This window comes from Gasterosteus aculeatus, chromosome 15 (genome assembly GCF_964276395.1).
Source record: "Gasterosteus aculeatus chromosome 15, fGasAcu3.hap1.1, whole genome shotgun sequence".
Classification (NCBI taxonomy): domain Eukaryota; kingdom Metazoa; phylum Chordata; class Actinopteri; order Perciformes; family Gasterosteidae; genus Gasterosteus; species Gasterosteus aculeatus.
The window spans coordinates 10,375,506-10,396,922 of NC_135703.1; the positions used below are offsets into that span (position 1 = coordinate 10,375,506).

At 44.1% G+C, this 21,417-nt stretch overlaps 1 protein-coding gene across 4 annotated transcripts in view; it reads right to left on the minus strand.

The window, feature by feature from the left end:
* The window catches only part of dph6 (diphthamine biosynthesis 6), a 51,588-nt gene that overhangs the window by 9,325 nt on the left and 20,846 nt on the right, over positions 1-21,417 (minus strand). For 2 of the 4 annotated variants that reach the window (XM_078089580.1, XM_078089583.1), the window contains exons 7-13: positions 21,075-21,169; positions 20,878-20,971; positions 18,792-18,942; positions 18,162-18,287; positions 16,758-16,887; positions 16,463-16,637; positions 2,124-2,372 (exon numbers count right to left, since the gene is read on the minus strand). In XM_078089580.1, coding sequence (XP_077945706.1) covers positions 2,124-2,372; positions 16,463-16,637; positions 16,758-16,887; positions 18,162-18,287; positions 18,792-18,942; positions 20,878-20,971; positions 21,075-21,169 — 1,020 coding nt within the window. Of the gene's footprint in view, positions 1-2,108; positions 2,373-16,462; positions 16,638-16,757; positions 16,888-18,161; positions 18,288-18,791; positions 18,943-20,877; positions 20,972-21,074; positions 21,170-21,417 lie in introns of all 4 variants that reach the window. The other 2 variants (XM_078089579.1, XM_078089582.1) reach the window with 1 other exon arrangement.

Sequence of the window (21,417 nt, forward strand, 5' to 3'; positions counted from 1 at the left end):
TAAATAACCTTAATAACTCAAATAAAAAAATACATTTAAATGTGCTAGATGATAATGTCATTGGTGTACAAACAAAGGGATGTCTGTCGACTTATCACATCAACATCTCCCTGCTCATCAAATCCACTGCACACACACAGACAAGCCGGCTCTTGGTGGTTTAATGCACCGTAAATACAATTTCACACTTGTAGCGACTTCAGTGTGCTCCCAATTAACCCGGCAAGCTTCTTCATCCACCTGATTAGAGAAATTATCAACGCACAAAAACAACATGGCCCTGTGGTGTCACGGACACACAAAATACTGGTGTCTTTCATTTCACTTCAAACTTCTGATGTCATTTTTCTTTTTTTTTTATGAAAGTCTATGTCACCCAACATTAAACAACTGGTTTTTAAATCTATAACTTTACCTCATAGATGTTGTGCTCTTGGTTTCAACCAAGCAAAACACATCGACTCAACACAAAACGCATTAGGATTTATTTTTGTACTCAATAAGAGATATATAATTGCATATTTAGTCAATGAGTGTAGGATCAAATGTTAAACACAACCTTCCCACTGCTTTAATTTACGAATCATTCTAGCATATTACATTATACATTTTGTTTTAGCGGTACGTTTTGTTTTTCTCTTAGTTGATTGTGTTTTGAAAAGGTGAAAATTCATCTAATTTCTAATGTGTAGTTACTCCGTTTTTGTAATTTATTTGAGGCTCCTTTTTTTTGCCAATGGCAGAAAGTGAAGTTATCTCTGTTTTCTGTGGGAGCCGGGTTCTCAGGGTTTGACCCGAGTTAAACATCCTAATTACAGTCAGTTCGAATGAGCACCGGTGCTTTGTATAATCCACACCCCAGAGAGAGAGCATTTCCTCCCGTTTAGGATAAAACAGAGGCGCCCCACCACGGCCGCTTTCAAGTGGAAGGGGAGAGAATGTGAAGGGACCAAGTGGGCGAGGCACATCAAGAGGATCGGCCTCACAGACAAATACAGAGTGTGTGCTCGGGGTCAGTGACCCACACCACCTCAGCGGGCTCCATCCCCGAGGGGAGAACTCACCTGCTTACAGATGGAGCTGCCAATTAGAGCTGCTCGTCGCGGGAATCCGCTTGAAAATAAAACACGTTCTTCTGGCAGCAATCCCGCGTCAGTTAACAGAGATGGACGCACAACAGATGGACGCTGTTGTCCGTTTTCAATGACCTGTGACACGGGCCTGTAGTCCCGTGATGTCCCAGAGCTTTGCCCCCTGGTTGGCCTTGTTCTCTGAACGAGCCGCTCTGCATGCGAAATCGGCGGTGTGCTGGCGACGCTTTCAGGATTCATTTTCCACCCGGGAGTTGAAAAAGGGCGCAATGAGTCAAACAACTTCCCAAGTAGAGACGAGCTCCTCCCTGGGGTAAGCTCGACTGTAGCATGTGTGTTTGAATTCAAAAATTCTAACTTAAAGGCTTTGAGAATATGTGCGCTGGCCTTCAATAACATATTTAGAATGTCGTATGTACTGCCGGAGTTCTGTGGAATTGACACAAAGTTGACACGCTCTCTCTAATCTTTGACGCCGCTCTCCACTGAACAGAGCCACATGTTGGAGGTGGGACCCTGGTTCTCTCCCCCGAGGCCCTTTTCCCATTGCGAGACAGATTACAGTGGGAGGAGAAGGGCTGCCAGGGGAGACTGGTTCCCCCATTAGACGCGTGGAGCAAGGGTTGTAAGCTGGGGCGGCGGAATGGAGGGAAGGATGGAGGGAGGCGGCGGGGAAGAGGGGCAGACGGGGGGGGGTAAGCTGCTCTGAGAGTTGAACGGAGCTCCAAAATGGTGTGTGGGGGGCAAAGGATTAGGAAAGCTCTGAGGAAGACATCTGCTTCTGTGCCAAGCGCCGCATCATCAAAGACACCAGCGTTCCCCACATCATCAACTTTTCATGAGCACGCTCACTGGTAAATACATCAGTCGCAGCGGCTTGCGTCCCAAGGGGGGCGGGCGAGGAACTTTTCCTTATGTTGGGAGCAGTATCGTATCACAAGTGTTTATATTATCATAAGTATGTATCTATTACAAAACAGACCGCTGTATATTTTTCAAAAAACAAAAAAATCTCACTCCACAGAGGCTGACCTCGTCTTCCTCGGCGGCCGTCAGCATGTCCTCCCAGATGGACCTGACGATGGGGAGGTCTCGGCGCCTGGTGATGTAGCAGTGGGCCTGGATAACGTGAGCGAGAGTCAGGCTGCTGGTCACAGCCTCCAGAACCTTCTGCACATAGCTGAAGGCCAAACGGGCCTGCGTCCTGGTGCCAGCCTCCACCAGCTGCATTGTACACGGGACCAACGCAATTTGGCCCGCACAGAAAACCGTCTCATCGACCTGAAGGAAGGAGCATACAAGAAGAACAGAGCAATGTTGGGTTGGTTTTGTGCGAACGTATTAACCGTCGAGAGGCCCAACTAGCAGCTTGGTGAGGGTGTACTTTGTACTTCAGCAAAGTTATTACCATTAATGATGAGAGAAAAATGTATGTCCGAATCGCCAAGCCACTAGTGAAGATATAAACAAGTTAGGACTGCAGTTTTCTTACAGTATACATGCTTTATTTTTATCATACATTCACAAAAACACAAGCTAAAGACTTACATCTGTCCACGTATCCATGCTTATATTACAGCATTGGACTGAACTAGTAGGGTGGTGTTTGCAAGATATTTACACAAGATATATTTAATGAGCATTTGAGTCATTTTCCCAACACCGAATACAACATTCATCAATGAGGTGCTATAATCAAATTAACATTAATTATAAGTCTTTGTTTGCGTAGCAGTGCATTAATGAGAAGCTTTCACCTCCTGCATTTATCAGCATCTTATCACCAACCATTCTCGTTTCACAAGCAGGTATTCTGTTAGAAGCCTGCCAAAAGTGTCTCCATTGCATAAGTGTTATTTATGGTGTGATAATAAGCTCAATTATCGTCGAAATAGCGCTGTTAGAATTAAGCTTCTCGTTTAATGAAACCTGGGGAAAAAATCCATCTGTTTAATGCAGAGAGATGAGTAGGGACGGGGGCGGCATTAAGGAGGTCAGGTCTTTAGAGACCCTGTGGCTCACCCGTGTACGAGGTTAGAAGGCGTCGGGGCTTAACACTAGCTGCTGGTCAATGCAAATAGCTGTTGGCGATCTGTTGATAATTGCTGGCCCACGCAGGGGCCTTGGAGCACATGCAGATCTCCGGGGAGGATCAAGAAGGGCAGAATCAATTGGTACACGGCCCGAGACAAGGTCCTTCACTCATTGGCAAAGACACAACTGGGGGGGGGGTCACGTTCCACTGTGAGAAGACTTAGCACCCTCTCAAACCGAACCTCCTCTCCCATTCACTTCAAACCTGCGCCTTGTTTTCTTTACTCTCCGGTCTGCACCGGTAGGCCACGACACCACTTGTTCAATGGAAGAAAGGAATGGAAGATGTGTGTATTTAATTGGATGCTAGCAGAACAAGACATGACGGGCTAAAGCTGCACAACTGTTTAGCTAGAGGGCACAAATGATCACGGCTATCTGGGTAATCAGAAGGGTTCGCCCTGATCCCCAGCTCCTGGGTTCACTTGTCAACTTTGATGAATCTTCAGTTTCCATCTGCGCTGCTCCAAATTACTGGGAGACGGAGGGAAGACGGCCGCGAGTGAGCGAGGGGGGGGGGGGGAGAAAGGGATGAGATAAGGCCCCCTCGCTGCTTTCAACCAGTGGGATCAATCACCGGATCATTTACCTGCAAGCACAATCTGCCGGAGTGCCTGCATTACTGTGTCGGCCTAACGTAGAAGCCAGATTCCCGCACATCAACAACAAATTGGCATTGGCATTCCATTTATGAGCCATCCAATGCCATCACATCCCCTCCGACAAAGAAAGCCTCCATCGGGTTGGACGGACGGCCGGAATCTCGTAACGAGCTCGTCCCCGTGAAAAGAGCTCACTCCACTTTGAATTCATGAAGGTTGGCTAACATTTGTGTATTTGAATATCAAAAGGGGCTAGCATGGGGCCCCTTGACTGTTAAAGGCACGCTCCCATAGCTTCTACCAAGCAGGTGTGTGATGATCAATTATTAAGGATCCCACTCTGGTTACTCTTAGTGGGAGGTGGAATTGGGGATTTGGGGGTTTTGTGGTGGCGGGGGCACATATTTCTGTGGTGAACCTGGATGGGGGGGAGAGACAGTGGAGAACGGAGAGCGAATACTATTTACATAAAATTAACAGTTCAAAAGAATGAGTTCACACACCAATCAAACTTGTTAATTGACTGTCAATGGTGTGTCCCTGAATATACAACACAACTACATTATTCATCTTAGGCCTTGACAGGGAAGACAGTCCAATTTGCATCGGCGTTCTAAACGTGATCAACAACTACAATGCCACATGAATTTTTAATAGGCCAGAGATGGGATCCTTTAATATTCATAAGGGTCAAACAATTGCATATGACATTAAACTTTCTATAACAAGGTAAGTATTTTTTTAAATGCTAGTCTTTGCAGACTAAATGGCCCACAGAGAAAAGGATGGATGAATACTCAATTTTCTGTTGTATTGCTTCTTAAAAAGTTTGGGGATTTTCACAAATTCCTGTTTTTAGTAGCTGCCTATTTGAACCAAAAAAATGTTTTATATATTATACATCTAAATCTCAAGTCCATCGACCACATTCATATCACAATAACTATCAAAGTATCTTACTGTCAATAATTGATGAACTCAAGAGGTTCCACTTAGTAAACTTCTTCTTTATTTTCCAATGTTTTATACAATATGAATCTAAAGTTTATCTGAATATAAGAGAAGCAAACACTATCTTAATATATCATTCTGATACTTTGGTCATTAAATGCTTATTACTATACAGCCATTTAAAGAACAATTCAGACTAATCAAGCAGCCCTTGAACTAAAAATGGAAAAACAACACATTGTTTCCATCTCCGTATTAACAAGGCCCTTCAAATCATGTTTTATCAACCTTTACTCCAAGGCGAAGACGGCATCCCTTTTCTAATGAACCCACAGACGAGTCAAAAGGTCACCATCCCCAAAGACATTCTCTCGCTCTCTCTCACACAGACAGATACATACATGTAAATGTACCCAAGAAGCGCCCGGCTGTGTCCGCTTCCGACCCTTAGCGGTGTCTCCTTTCAGGCTGGTGCGTCTGAGGTGTTTCTAATTGCAGTTTTTTTTGTCAAAGAGCTCTCAGAGATGACCAGACAGTGCTAGACTATATTCACATTGGTGTTGGAGCCCTCTGGGGCCCCCCGTCGCGTCCAGGACGTCTCCAAGTGTCATTAGCTGAGCTTTGGGATGGTATGGATAACCTGGGCCGGCCTAGATAAGATGACCTGGTATTGACGAACAGTCAGGTCTTTCTGCCTGGTTCCAAGGAGACAGAGAGGTGGAAAACTGCTCCACTGCTCCTATCAGATATGCTAATGGTCACATTTCTCCCCATTGAGACCTCATGCATAATTTAAACCAGGAAAATTATAATACCAAATGTGTAAAATAGGTTTGATTAATATGGTGTAACTTTTCCCTTATGCAAGGACACGTGTAGCCAAGCGAATAGGTAACGGCAGCACAGTATCAGCTACACAGTGGGTAATTAAATGCAAAATCGAATTCCTATTTGTAATATGTCCTTTTATGGGAGTTGTTACTACGTCTTGGAATAAGGTTAGAATAATTTATTGTAGAGCGCCATGCCTTCCAACTTGGGGCTAACTTTTTAAGACCATTTTTTAAGTTTGTATTGCTTTACTAAATGGTCAAAAGGGAATATAGACACAATGGGAGTTGTGACAGGGTTAAGCAGAAAAAGGCTGCTGAACATTGTATGTTCCATTGGAAACTTGATTTGATGTATAAACAGTAGTTGATTTGAAATGGGACAGTCTTTAGTTCACTTTTAATCTCTTATGGAACATTATTAATATATCTGACAAATTTCTATCTTGACTCTTTAGTAATTTTCTTCTTTTCTTGAATATTTTAAGGTTGGCAAATAGCTCAAAATAGTTCAAAATGTGGGGGATCAAAAAAACAGAGGTTGAAGTTCTGTTGAATGTATTTAAGTGCATATATTATTTCCACATTTTGGCGAGGATTTGATTCGCGCCGACTGTTTAATCCTTGTGTGGTGGATGGCAGTTTGTCAGGGATGTGTGCTTTGATTTCATCTTGAACTGACTTCAAGTCTGTGGGGCTCCTTCAGCATTAGTGCATTCAAAGCAGATCACGTCTGGGAGTGGGAAATGATAAGAGATGGGCTCATGTTGTGCCGCGCCCTGAGGAAATCCTGCCTCTTCTGACACCTCATTTCTACAAATACAAACCTTTCAGGAGAACCACAACCGTTCTTCCCTCTCCAGAATCTCTCCCCATGATGAGGCTTCTCATTAAGGCTTCGTGGGAAGGGGGTGGGAGATATTTGCCTTTTTTTTTATTCCCTTTTGCTTTTTGTTTCCGACTATCTTTATTTTTTTCTTCGTGTTTGTGCTCCAGTTTGAGCCTAACCCCTGTATGCTCAACTGTCACACAAAATCAGTGTTACTTAACGCCGGCATAAATAGCCGTATGAAGTGCACAAAGAGAACGGGTGCAAGTGTAGGGGCATTTATGGATGCGTTCTCTCAGCTCTAAAACTGCACAACTATTTCAGGAAACAAGCCATATGCTTGGAACACAAGGTTATTTTGCTGAAAAAGATAGAAGTAGAATAAAAAATAAAAAAATGACAAAACTACAATGAGGCGTTGTTCAGGCAACGTGCGGTCAGACTGAGCCAGGGACGCTGCGCGTTCACCAACCCCCCACCTCCTATGAGCTCCTGTTTATTTTTCTGTTGTGCCTGTGTGTCTGCCCTCAACGTGCCCACTCCACAGACACTGAGCTGTGTGGAAGAGTAACACTGTCATGTCAGCTCTGGTCAACTTTGCGGTAGTCAGGAGCTGCCGCTCAGTGCGATAACCAAGGTCAGAGGAGCCTGACTGTTGAATGCTCAAGGAGACACATCACAATGCCAACAGGCATGAATAAAAAAATAAAACATCATTGCTACAATCCAAAATATATATATATATTCTTAGTAAACATAATAATAATTATTATTATTATGATAATAATCATTTTGATAAAATTCGGTATGGTGTCTGTGTTTCAGTTTTAATTGTACGTTGCTATAGTTACATAAAATGACGCAGTAACATCAAATAAAAACATAACAATTGCTCAAAACCGATGTAATAAAATGTTGTGTTGTTGTCGAGTCCTGTGCCATGGCAGGGCTTGGCTGTGGATGGAGAGTGATGGAGGGGCATGGTTTTTCATTGCGTTAGGCAAATTGCCCTGCTTCCTTCAACTGTCCCGACCTCATATTTTTTGACAAATTGGTTTTGAGGCTTTTACGACTGATGCACATATCGCAAAAATCATTTCTGCCAAGCTTCTTCTATGACCTGCCCGTGGGATATGACAAGCCCCTCCATGCATCGCTCTATCAAACCGAATCTTTCCAGGACAATGCAAATTATGACAAATTCCATCATCCTGCATTATGCGCTTTCCCGCTAATCTCCCTAATTCGAGAGAATCGGGGAGGGTCTCGCCGTTTCAGCTGAGGGGCATGTTGTCTGATTGAATGATGCTGAAACTGCAACCCTCAACCCCCGTGCCTCCTCCCTTCACAGCTGTGACCACCTCGTCTCTTCTGTCTTTTCATATTTTTCCCCTTTCTGAAGCTCCGTCTCTCGGCCTGGCTGGTAATGAAAGCACTAAACCAACCTGGGCACAAAGGAATCGTGTCAACACAAAATGGCACAACCATTAAAGCAGAGCTGTGAGAAGGGGTGAGGTCTGGGTGCGTGACAGGGTGTGTGTACGATATGAAGGATATGATCACAGTGTGATATGTCTATTCTACATAAGGCATTTTGAATGTCAAAAGCAAATAAGCCTGCCACCCAATGACGTGAAGCTGCTGGTTCCACGGTGAGAAGTCCCCTGCATCCACTATATAACATCCAGTTAAACACACACGTCCTCTTCTCTGTCCTGTTGCTACTATGTACGCGGTTATGGTCACAACATTTAGTTCCATATTCATGTGTAAACGATGGACAACCGCCTGGAAAAATAAACAAGACAGCCGGACTAAACAAGGAGGTAAAATGTAGAGCAAAGCGCTGTAGTCCCTTCTTGTGTCAACAGATGGCAGTATGGCTGCATTAAAAAGGCAGCTGGGGCGCCAACAATGCTGTTCATACAGAGTCCACTCGGTCCTTGGGCAGGCTGGCTAGACGGCCTCAAAGTCCTTAGTCCTTACTTTCCCCCACTGTTTTTCCGTTTTTGTCAAAGTCCAAATGTTTGTGTAAATTAGCTACAAATTCCATCTCTTGAGATCTACTAAAATGGATGGAGGAACATTTTGGGGAAAATTATAAAAAGATAATTTACAAATTTCATGTGGTTATAATCAAATATAGTTTATAATTTATTTTTTATTTTAATATATTTTTTGACTATCGTCAAATACTGAGAATCAAACATACCTGAAAAATGTATTAAAAACAGATCCTTACTTATCCGTACTGGAATTATTACAATTTTCATTTCACTGTAAAAGTGCACTAGAGAGAATAACTCAAAAAAGCAAACTGCCCTGAAAATGAACTGAATCCCTGGTGAAAAATAGAGCAAATCTTATTATTTGTGTCGGAGCATCAAATTCAACTTAATACATTTTGACGTGTGGAAAATATTGTGTGCTCTATATTGTATTTAATAAAATACCCTGAGCATCTCAACTACATGACACTAGCAGACTTACGGGGACTGACATCTCCTTACATAATAAATGCTTGATATCAATAATAAATATATATTAAAAGTGAACATGCTGATATGTCTGCAGAAAAAAAAGGGGCTGTATATTATTCATCTGCAGTCGTTTTTACCTCGCTAAAGCGTGTTTTGATGACAATGGCATTTGAAAAATGAATGACCAAAGGTTAAAAGTTACAACTCAGAACTAAGAATTACTCCATGTGAAATTTTGGATGAAGCAAGTGGCTGAAAGCAAATAGAATGTAAACTCTTGTTTGACTCATCTATAGTACCGAAAAAAAAGTCAGCTAATAATGAAGACAAAATGGCGATGCTCGTACGCTACTGCAAGCAGATGTAATAATCATATCTAACCAGGGCGCTGACGGCCCCGTTTAATGGGCCCAACTGATAGTCATGGAAAAACAGGAGACAACTATTATGGGAACAATCTACAGTATAACGGCAGTTTTCTAAAATACACAAGTGACAGCGCGGCGCAGCACAGCAGTCAGCGGGCGAACCTCCTGCAGCAACAAGCACGACGCCTCGGTTGGTGACGATCAGTGTTACGGACATCGCGTTGTCATGGTTTATCGTTATAAATCATCTATCATGATGAATGAATATAATTCTACTCGTTTCATTCTGCTCTGAATGTTTCATAACCGTACTTTAAAAATACAAAATTTGTATTATTATTTGTTAAACTGTGCATACTGACAGCTATTACTGTAACGTTTCTGTGTTACTTGTAGAGATAAAAGATATTGGCTTTAAGTTAAACATTGAAAAGTTAGAGGGTTGCATTTCTTCCTAACGCTGCTCCCTATTAGTTTCTGTATGTCACCACAATAGTATGTGTGTGGCGAACGGCTGCTGCATTGTTCTATCTGTATTTGCCACATGAGTATATTTCACAAGGAGCATCTTCCAGTCCCTCCCTATCTGCGTGCTGTTGTGTGTGTGTGTGTGTGTGTGTGTGTGTGTGTGTGTGGTTATGTGTGCGCGTGCAGGCCCTGTCAGCTATGCCCTCTCGTCACCGCAGGGGGAAGAAACACACCCGGGCAGCTCTGAATATAGTGGCTAGTTACCATAGTAATGGGATGGTCATACGTCTCTCCTCTCGCAGACAGTGATGGGAGTGGACAGGACGTGGCGCTATGCTTTTTATCTACGCATTTGGTATTCAGTTATTTCATCCCACAAATAAAAAGCCGAGCCACTGCACCTCTACTTTTTCGAAAGCAAGGGGGGGGTAATGCGGAAATAAAAAGTTGGATATAATAAATCAATCACGGGACTACAAACGACGATGTGTTTTGACTGAGTGTTTGTGATTGCAGTTGTAACAGCGCAGATGTCTTGGCATGTATCTGCTGTGGCGGGGTCTTTATACGACGCTGTTCAGATCCCTTCTTGATATCTGAACCGTTTGCCCCTCCGATGCTCCTCGGCAGTGACAAAGGGAGAAGAAAACAAGAGAGTCATGTTGCATGAGGTTGTTTCAAATTAGAAGAGAAAAGGGTAATCCGTTTATCAAATGAAATGCTATTCATACATCATTACTGATTCAATTCATCTAGATTCCATTAAGTGGTCTAGTATATTCTGTAAATATACTGTAGCCACAAAACTAATGTATTATTACTTGTTTGCACCGCAAGTAGAAAAGAAATTTAAGAAAGAGAAGATCTACAAAAGGTGACGGACTTCGGTGGGGGGGGGCTGACCCTTCAACAGAGACACCAGTGACCTGTTCTCTTAAGGCTTCCTAGCTGATTGAGGGTGGTTATTTGGGACACACATTACTTACACAGCATAGATTTACACGCACATGGGGTATAGGTGTATTTCCACATCATCCACTATGTAAAAGAGGAAAAAGATGGACGATGGCTGTGGGTGTCCTGTCCTTGCTTCACATGGCTTGTTGACATGGACCAAGGCAGTCAGGCACCAATAATACATGAAGAGCTGTTCAAAGGCAATTAGGATCAGTTGTCAGGGCCGGGCCCATTAATGAGTGGGAGTGTGGCAGGGGCCGGGGTGGAAGCGCAGCGCCGGCGCACGCGTCCGCCTGAGTGTCGATGCACTCTGACAGATCCAGTCCTTCCCCTGTCCTCGCCTGGTACAAGCTGATACCAGCCTGTCCCCACGTGGTGCAGCGGCGCCAGCAGCAGAAGCGGGGCCGGATGATCTATTGAAGAACGCACTGGCTCGGGAAAATGACCGCCGCTACGGCAGGGGTCACCCTCTACGCGGTCACAGCGGGGGTTGGGGGGGGTAGGGGCGAGCGGCACGTTGGATAGCATTGTGAGGAACATAATTACCTCCTCTGCAGACAACCGCTTCCCTTAAAGCTGCCCCCCTTATCGGATAAAAAAACAAAAAAAAAAAACATAGTCGGATATGACCTTTCACATATATGTGTACACATTTACAGGCCGTAGTCTCCACGCCGATATACATGCTAGGATGGGAGGCTACGTTAGTGAAGGGGCGTAGAAGAGCCTGTTCTGCATGCGACCACACGACCAAACATTGACCAACAAATATTTAGGAGGAGTGCGTTTTCCCGATTTGCCCATTTGGTTTGTCTGCCTTTTCTATTTGCTCGTCAATCAAAGCAGATTGGATGCTGTATGTACATGTCACGTCGGTCAGAGGGACACCTTGTGATACAGCTCGGGCCTTCCACAAAGAGCTCACAGGTGTGTGTGTGTGTGTGTGAGATCTGGCCTCGGGGCACACAGCCAGCCAGCGACTGCAGGAAGGTCTTACTGGGTTTGATCAGTGTGTTTTGTGTGTGTCCAGTTCAAATGAAGACAGTTGACCCCAGTGTTTGGGTAGGATGAGTGAAGCCTACGGAGACAGACTCAGGTGATGCACGCAGACAGGAACTGAATCGATGCTCGCTGGGGAAAGGCTGCGAGGTGAAACCCGGCTGTCTGTCAGAAAAAAACCCTCGCCGACTCTCCCCAGACAAAAGCTTCAAACTCACAATTCAGGCATTCAGGAAAAGAGACAACGAGCCTATTCTGCTTGTGCCTTCCGTGAAATGAAAAGGAAAAACAAATCTGTGTTAACATCCACCACTGCAACCAGGAGGAAGTAACTACAGGCGCTGAAGACCGTAGTTTTGAGAAGCTTTCAATCTCACGACTGCTCAAACTCGCTGAGCCTTCAAGACCTCATTTTTCATCGACTCAATTACGAGACAACTGTTCCCCCCTCCCCTCCTGGTCCCACCCCTTCCTCCCGGCCTCATCTCTCCTCCTCCCTGGTTGGAAGTGATCATTTGTTCTTTATTAAAGTTGATAACATCACTGGCATTGTCTGAATGTGCACGCTAGCGAGCCGTCCTGCTGTTCTTCCCTCCAGCGCTTCGTATTATTGGTGCATTATTTCACGCATGCCCTCCCCTTTTATCAAGTGCCTTTGAAGTAATGTTAATAGACTAGAAAATTGAGACATTTATGAAGTATGGACCGTGTTTATGAAAAAATCCATAAAGTATGTCAGGGGAGAGGTGAGATAAAAGCAAGGTTTTAATAGATCATGGCAAACAGTGGAGAGGCGTCAGACGCTGACAGGCACCTCCTCCGAGATCTCTCATATTTTATGGGATTAATTTTGTTGAATTAGAAATGAAGTTAAACGTCCTAATTAATCTGTTCGTGCTGCGTGAATACCTCCCCGAACGCAGATGCACGAGCACACACGCTCGCGCACACACACACGAACACAGTTTTTTGGCTAATTACTCTTTGGTGGTAATTGAGAAAGAGGCCGTCTCCAAATGCAAAGGAAGTTCGGGGAGGTGGGGGCTCCTGAAATGTGCATGTTGACTGTTTTACAGCAGTGAAACATTCTGACTGAGAACAACAAACCATAAAACTAGAGCACTTAGCCTAATTTCTGCTATTCATCACAAAAAATATTGCATTCTCACTCACCACACTGGCTCAAATTTATCTGCAAGACCTTTGATTGGTCAGCATAAACCATCTTTACAAACGTGTTGTTCTCTTAATAAAATGTATTTTTTGTAAATAGAAATCACTATAACTTTCTTTAAACACAGATATAGATAAACTACCCATGTCAAGCAGCAGTCTTGGATCCATACGACGTAACCAGTTCAGCACGTTCAGCTTACTTGGCAGATTTTGCACATACTTCATTTGCACATACGTCAGACTCTGCCCTGTCGGATACCTGAATAAGTCTTTAAAATAATTCAAAACACCCTCTTTATGATATATCCTTCAAGGACATAAGCAACGTCAAACAAGCAGAAGATACTTCTACTTATGCTCTTCTTTTAGTCTGCTTCTACATGGGTGGCCAGACCTCAATATGACTCAGTCTGACCTCTGAACCGATCATCAAGAGAGTCAGGCAAAGTTCAGCTCATTGTTTTTAGACATTAAGTCTCTTTAAAGCAGATTATTCAAATTCTACCCCGCCGCCAGAGTACACGCCTCCCTTTGACGTTAATTGGCGGCGTCAGATTCACTTCCCTCCTGATGTCTCACAGTCCACTTTGACAATTTTCAAAATCCAATGCAAATCCTATCGCAGGCATGTGCGAGACGCTCTTCCACATTATTGACTGTCACTCACAATTATGGGAATGAGGCAAGGGGTTAGTGTTCACCAGCAACCTGAGGCTAGAGCAGTCGGCTCCCAAAGCCCACCGCGCAGAATCTGATCAGTGAGTATAATTTCCTAGCAAATATCCCAGGGGTGAGCCACTTACCTTAACAGGAAAGAGGAGATGTTTAACAGCCATTCAACCGATAGTCCTCCTATTCAGACCTGGTTTGGCTTTTGTGTTTGCCTGTGTGAATGTGGCTCCAAAGGGAATGTGATGGAACAGAGAGAATTAATCTAAAATAGTGGTGGAAAAGGTTCTGCAGTTTGAGACTCCGGTCTTATTTTACCAAATTATCGGTCCATTTCTTTTCCCATCTGGCGACTCATATGTGTAATTGTCTGTTAGTACGAATGGATTTCTGTGTAAAAATGTTGAAGATTACTGGCAAAGGAAATCCATCATTTGTTCCTGTAATTGTCTTAATGCAACAGAAAGGTCCTTTTAAAGATGGTTTAAATTTATTTTAAAAGCAAACCATTACTTGTTTTTTGTTATAACGAGAGAAATCGATTTGATATTTTGCAGAAATATCCTAGATGGAAGAGAGCATCTTTTGTTTTTTTGATGGATGTATTAAAACGGTGAGATGTCTTGTATCTTAATTAAATTATGCAAATTGGGTCTAAACAAATTAAAGCCAATTATGCATTAGATCTTTAAGAAATAAGACAGGCAAACATAAAGCAGCGGCATAAAGAGCTTTGATACTGCTGCCCTCACAAACGATATACTGCAAGAACACGGTGAATACCACCTCTGAACACGAGTCAATCAGGAAAGGAACAATATGGAACGGTGCAAAAACAAAGCATGCATTAAATCACTGTTCTTGTCTCTATAGCCTGCGGCTTTTACCTAAGCTACCGTTATATCATACATTAACATACCCTACACCAAGAGGCCCGCAGCGTCGACATCACAAAGGTTAACTAATTCTTTAAATCAAGTCAGATCTGAATCTGTCAGCCCAAGTTGACAGTGAGTCAGCCTGAGAAGCTGAGAGATTTGACAAGCCGAGCAGATGGATGAATGGATGGATGGCGTCTAAAGGTCCAGCGTCCATCACATGCCAATCCCTGATGCCGTTCACCGCCACCTTCACCACACTCATCCTTTCCATGTGGAAAGCTACTGTAATCACAACCGGAGTGCATGCTGTGTCTGCAGCCACGGGCTGTCTCTCAAACCACTGGACACTTGTCCAAAAACAATGAATTGGTCCTATTGGAACTGGGTATTGTCAAAACGACCAAATATCTACAATTGTTTATTTATTCATTTTATCCTCCATTAAGTCACTTCCCCTTCAAAGTTCTCATCACAAAAACACTTCTGCTGCACACGACTGATTACTTTCTCTGGACATAATTAAGATCACAAACTCATCCTTTAATCATTTCAAATTCAACCCCCCCCGCCCTTAATTTCAACCGCAGTGTAGAGCCAGAGCCCCTTTTTTAATTACTAATTATTTTCCAGACAAAGTGAAATACGGAGGGCTCCAGGTTGTTCGGTCCCAGACATCAGCTTCTCTGTCTCGGTTATTGCAGGAGGCCTGTCGCCATGGCGTCACACAGCAACAGTCACCAGGGGAAATTGTCATCACGACGGAGTCAACATCCTGGTGAAAGGACGGCTGGCGCAGCATGCTTGCTCACAGCAAGGGGGTAATTGTATCAATATGTAAAAATCTCGAGCTGTACCAAAGAGTTGTTAATACATTTTTGATCAAATTATGTCGTTGTAGCGTGGAAGCGGAGCGGGCTCTCTGTGAGGCGTCGCAGGGGTCGCGTGCAGCTTTGTGCTCAGCTCTGAGCGAGCAAACTCCTCTCATTGTTTTCTCAAATTGCTTTGGATGTGAATGAACATTAGGAGGTATGAGATATCCGGCTGTTTTCCAGAGGAAACAGCACATGCCTACAGCTGACTTCAATTTCATGTCTCAATGAGACTCCATTGAGGAAATAAAAGTTAAAAGCAAACCCGATTCTGTCGGTTACAGCTCAGGAATCCAAACCGAGGATCTTCAGTGACACACCGGTGAGATATGCCGTCGAGCTCTCAATGAATAGCTAATCCACACATGTTCTCACTCATGGACGGATTTGGCTGCAGGATCAAGGACAGTGCGGAGGAGATGGACACTATCCTTGTTGACAGTACCTTGACAAGTGTAATCCCATATAATACACACTGGATAAACAAAACACCAAGCCAACCGTGCAACCACGGCCCACACTTCCTCTGCTCTGCCTTTGAATTGGCCATTCTTCCTGGGTTTGAAACAATATGAAAGAAGTTGTATTCAAAGTTTTACAAACAAGCACAAAGTTGGATACACACGGCCCACTATAATAGGGATACATATTTACAAGTATACATAAAAGTAGTAATGGGAACAAACTATCACACATAACAACGATCACATGCATCTGCACGCATGCAGCTGTACGTAAACAGAGACAAACACGGGGTCCTGCACGTAATCCGAGACAATGTGTTTGCTTTGTAAGAGTCGAGCACAACAAAGATTCATAAGAACCACCAGTGAGATTCGTAATCCCTGGTAGTTCTGCATTGATCCTCATCCAAAGTATGAATTGTTCTTCGAATTGCTGACAATGACTCAAAAGAACACAATATTTGTTTTTGGATCAAGGCATTTAGTTTCACTATCAATTAAAATTAGTAGCTAAAGAGGTTATGTGAAAAACGAGGGGGGTTGAAATTAATGAAAAATTAAAATGAATTAGTAAATGTGTAGATAACTGGATGGACCTAAATAACACACCATTGGACAAGGCGGTAATGCGTAAATCTTTACTGGAATAATTGATTAATCAATTAAGTGTTACGTTTGTAATTAGTCAAATAAACTGTCAGCCCCCCCCCCTCTTGTGGACCTGAGAGCCTTACCCTGAGGGCTTGACTGTAGGGCCCGATGTTGGCTGGGGCCCAGTGGGAAAGGCTCTGGACGTGCAGGGCTTCCCGCTGGTGGAAGCAGCCTTCCTGCAGGGGCTCAGTCCAGTCGTGGAGCAGGCAGTCCATCTGCAGCAGCTGCACGGCAGGTAGAGGAGCCTGAACGCAGACCCTTCCATTGCAACAGAGATACCCACAACAATAGTTCGATTGAGCTGAGAATGAAGCTGCGTGAGAGGGAATGTAAAAAGTCCTCAGCAGAGTGGGGTGAGGTGGGTGTTAGCATCTTCACCTGGCTGGAGGGTTCATGCCAAAGTGTTTCTTATACACAATGTTGAGAGGAACAAAGTCTTCCATGGACCTCACATACAGATGAACAAGGATGATGTCCTTCATTGTCCAGCCTCTGCTGTCCAGCTCACCTGGACACAGCCAACAAGATAACCTGACCTTCAACAAACTTACTTCCATCTTGGGAAAGCTAACTAGTGCGTACTTGGTAAAGGACATTGTGTTGCACATATAAGTGGTATATAGCAGTGTACTCAAAAAGCAATATAAAAATGACCATGCATAAATAAGGAAAATGGTAAGCGTCTGACCAAAGGTAGGTGCTGCAAGTATAGGCTTATTTGTAACGGGTCAACAGTTCCATGCAATTTGTTGTTTGGGAATATTTTTGGTTTACCTCTATAAGCTTATTTTAGTTCTAACAATTCTAACAAAGTTAAGAGGTGGAGCATTTGTTTCTTCCTGACATTTAATTCCATCGAAGGTGATAGTGCCGTTTGTCCCCTTCTATAAAGAGCGGTCTAACGCAGTGTGTGTGTGTGTGTATATCGTGTGCTTTGGATGCAACACAGGCACAAGGGCTCAGAGCAAAGCGGTTCACCCCACAATTTGAAAGCGCTTTAAGTTTGTTTTTCCTTTGCCAACACCAGCGTCTCAGTCTACTTCGCCCTCATACAAAGAGGTTGTTCATTAAATATTAACTTGTTTAATATTGTCTCTGCACTGTGAAGGCTGTTGAGCCGAGCACCACGATAAACATTAAATATGCTTTTCATCTTTTACTCCTCTTTCTCCTTCAAAAAGAGAAGAAGAAAAAAAAGAAATCAGATACAGCGTAAGAGCGTGCACTTATAAACTTCCGCAGGGCAAAAAACGATAACCCACCTGACATGACTGCAGTGTTTGTGAGTGTGTTTTAAAATATTTTGGGAAAGTTTAAATGCTTGTCAGTGTTTGGAAGCCAACTCGAGATCCACATCTTGTGATGGTCCCGACACACTGGGTTTTGCCTGCTGGGTTGACAAGCACTTTTGAATAAGTAATGACTTCTCAAGCTGCTCCTCCTCTTATGTCCCGGATAAGGAGAAATGAAGACATCTAAGGGACAAAGAATCTTTCCCAAAAGATGTTTCTCTCCTGAGGATTTCTGGTGCCCAGGTAGTACAGTCAACCTCGTGGAATATGTTTTAGCGAGCTGCTTAAATCACCCCTGGACAAAGGAATTCTGTATCATCTTCTGTTGATAATAATTATTATTTGATTGAAAACATGACTCTTGGTGTTTCTTCTGTGATTTAAGGGGGGTAAAAGGTAATTTTGTGTAGAGGTATTCACACCCATGTCCACAACGTTGGTACACCGTGTTCGTCAAGTCGTTTGTTCTCTCCCTCACACTTTCACTCACTTTGCAGCCGTCTGAAAGCTGCCGCTGTTTGTCCCTGGATCCCGAGATCTTTGCACCGAAGGCCGTTGATGCCAGAGATCCACTGATAGCCTTTGGAGCTTCGTGCTGAGCAGGATGGAGGGAGATCTGCAGGAAGAGAAGAGAGGAGGTCACATTTATTTTTCATATATATATATATATATATATATATATATATATTGCGCAGTTCAAAAAGGACTACACTACCTGCTAAAGAGTCCTAGAGATTACAAAATACATTTTTTTCTTCATTTTATACTAAGGGCATATGCTGTATGAAAGTTGCATAGTTGGTTCGTGTCTAAGGATGCATTAATTAATTAAAAAAGCCATGGGTTAAACATGTAATGTAAGTCGCTTTGGATAAGAGCGTCCACTAAATAACATGTAATGTAACATGTAATGTAATGTAATTCAGAGATTGTCACAAATACTCATAAATGACTCTTGTCATCATGATGCTAGTATTTGCATCATGATGCTGGCCGCATGACACATATTCGGAGCGCAAACACCACACACTGACATCAATTTGACAAACACGCACACATATAAACACACACTCAAACATGCACGTCAGCACGTGCATGTCTCACCAAAAACGAATCTCACCGTGGCCCTGCTGACAACTAAGGTCACAATTTGATGTAAATTGTTGCCGGTTGTCTTGAGCTTGATCAGCATATTCCACCTCCTCAGTCATCTTGTCAATGGCATTCTGGCAAGGACAACTACCGTGGGGCAAAGCTCTCGCCACCGCATCCTGCAATAAAGCACCACAGGGAATACATCAGGCCAAACGCCCACCAAAGTGCGTTGAGCCTTTTGCAAAGACAGACAAAACGCTGTATAATTAGCAAACCTTTTCAAATACCCCACCAAGCAGGCTTTGTGTGTGTGTGAGTGTGTGTGTCAGTCTTTCATGACAAGGGCCTAGACACATATAACTTCAAGGTGAATGAATATGAAACAACACGCTAACATATTCGTGGCTCAGGCGAATAGGCAGTGGTGTTTTCTGATACTGTAGATTCAATCAGGCTGCCTGTCAGTCAAAACTCACGACTCGATCGGTGAGCCATGTTTTTGGATTTCACCAGTCTCGTCTTTCTCTTTACTTGTACTTTCCCTGCTACTTCTTTAAATAACAAATCATTACCATTCTTCTCTAAAGGCATACATATCACCTGCCAAATCCTGCTGGGGCTTACACATTTGAATACATATTTCCTCACGGCCCGCCCCACTGCCCCTCCCCACCCCCCCTCACCCTGCCAAACACTCATTCACCCCCCTTATCTGCTGTCAACTGCATTAGGCCATATGATAATCAAATTAATTATACTTCAGCCCCTCTCTCCTGGCCAGCATGAAAAATAGCTTGACTAGCATTAACGCAGGGCAAATGATGGTGGTCCAACCCCCCCCGCCCCCCCCTCCCCTGAGCCCGGTGCAGTTTCCTCTAGTGCTCGTGTCACCGCAGATCTGTCACCCTGACGAGAAGAGCTTCAGAAGGCTGAATCAGGGCAGGTTCTCCCCTGGTTGCCTACCCCCCCCTTCCTTTCCCTCCCCTCGCAAGCCCTGGATCGCCCTGCTCTTCCCCCAGCAACCTAGGGGGGGCCACAGGGGCCTGTGGGAGCGTGTGAGCGTGTGCGCGCGTGTGTGTGTGTGTTTGTGCGATGGGGGTGGGGGTGGAAGCGGCGGCGTCGAGAGTGAAAAAAGACATGGCTGTAGGGAGGGAGGCTGCAGGGTCACGGAGGTTGTGGGATGGGGGTATGTTTTCTGTCCATAACAGTCCCAGCCCCCAAACACGCACACTGCAGCGCTACAGACGCACACGGACGCGCGCTCTCCTGCACACAAAGTCAGACGTAAAAATCACCGTGCAATGTGCAAAGAAACGCACGAGCGCGGTCGCATGTCCGACCCCCGGAGTAATGTAGAGCCACGGGGGGGGGGGCGAGCAGCATCCCTCAGGGTGACCGCTCTAGAACACCGCTGCAACAAATGCAGTGGCATGCATGCAGCACTTCCTGTCGCCAGGGAGACTGGTTTGGTGTCTTATTAAATCAGACAGCAATACCCAGACTAATTAACTGAGGTCAATGTCTCCATCACAGAGTTTCTGACAATAATTTAAGGAATATTACAAACCCGCCCGTTCTTGCATGGAAAGTGTACTGTCACCCATCTCATCCGCGCGGCCCCTTCTAATATACTAAAAGCCAGTTCCTACAGCCCCCTGCCCCCCCCCCCGCCCCAGAACCCCCCGCCTGTGTTCGCTTAGCCAGCTACCTGAATGCAAAGCGCCTTAATGTGAGCGGACATGTTTATTAAGCTGGGCCTAGTTTCCGGCTGCAGTGAATATTGCAGACGTCAAAGTAGGCCACGAGGGGCTAGAGGAGAGAGAGCGAGGGATGAAGGGAGACACCGAGAGCAAGAGTGCGCGAAAGAGAGAGGCCCTCTGGAGGGTGATGCGAACCCTGCCCTGCAGTGCTGTGTTGTGTTTCTCTTCTGCCCGACAAAGTTATCAGACACCAAAAGCTCTTGTGTTTGTTTTGCCCTCGTAGTCGTTTTGAAGTAATCAAGCCCAAGGTGACGCAAACTTCTGTGGCGTAATCATTGATACAGCATCGAGCCGCATGGATCTTATTTGCAAAACTTGTTATGCTCATGGATTTCCAGAGATGTGACTCACGGCATCCTTGTTCTCGGTGTGTATCTCGGTGAAGTTTAAGTAGCCAACAGGGGCGAAGGCATCTGCTGAGTGGATCACTGTCTCTGCTGCATCACTAGACACAAAGGAAACTTTAGAGTAGTGTCGGCAGAAACAAAACCTGAAATATGCTTTGTGTAGACAGACAAATTGTGGTTGATGCATATTGCCTTACTTACATTACCATTTTCTTTTTGAAGAGAGGGCAATCAAGGGTGAAAGTTTCATATTCACCTCCTTCTCCACAAATATGAACTCCGTACTTCTGGGAGAGCTGCTCAGTGAAAGTAAAGCACCTGATTCAAATGTTTTTTCTTTGAACAAAGTATTCATAGAGTATTCACTTTGAACAAAGTATTTATAGACTTGAAATACCACGTAATATGAGGTAATAACGTTTTTACATTAACACAGGTATCTTCAAGTCCAAATGTGTGTTACTTCTTGACGCCATTGTGGTAAAACACAGCCTGTACCAGAATATGACTGAGTGTGACGAGTGTGGATGTTTTCTCATCATAA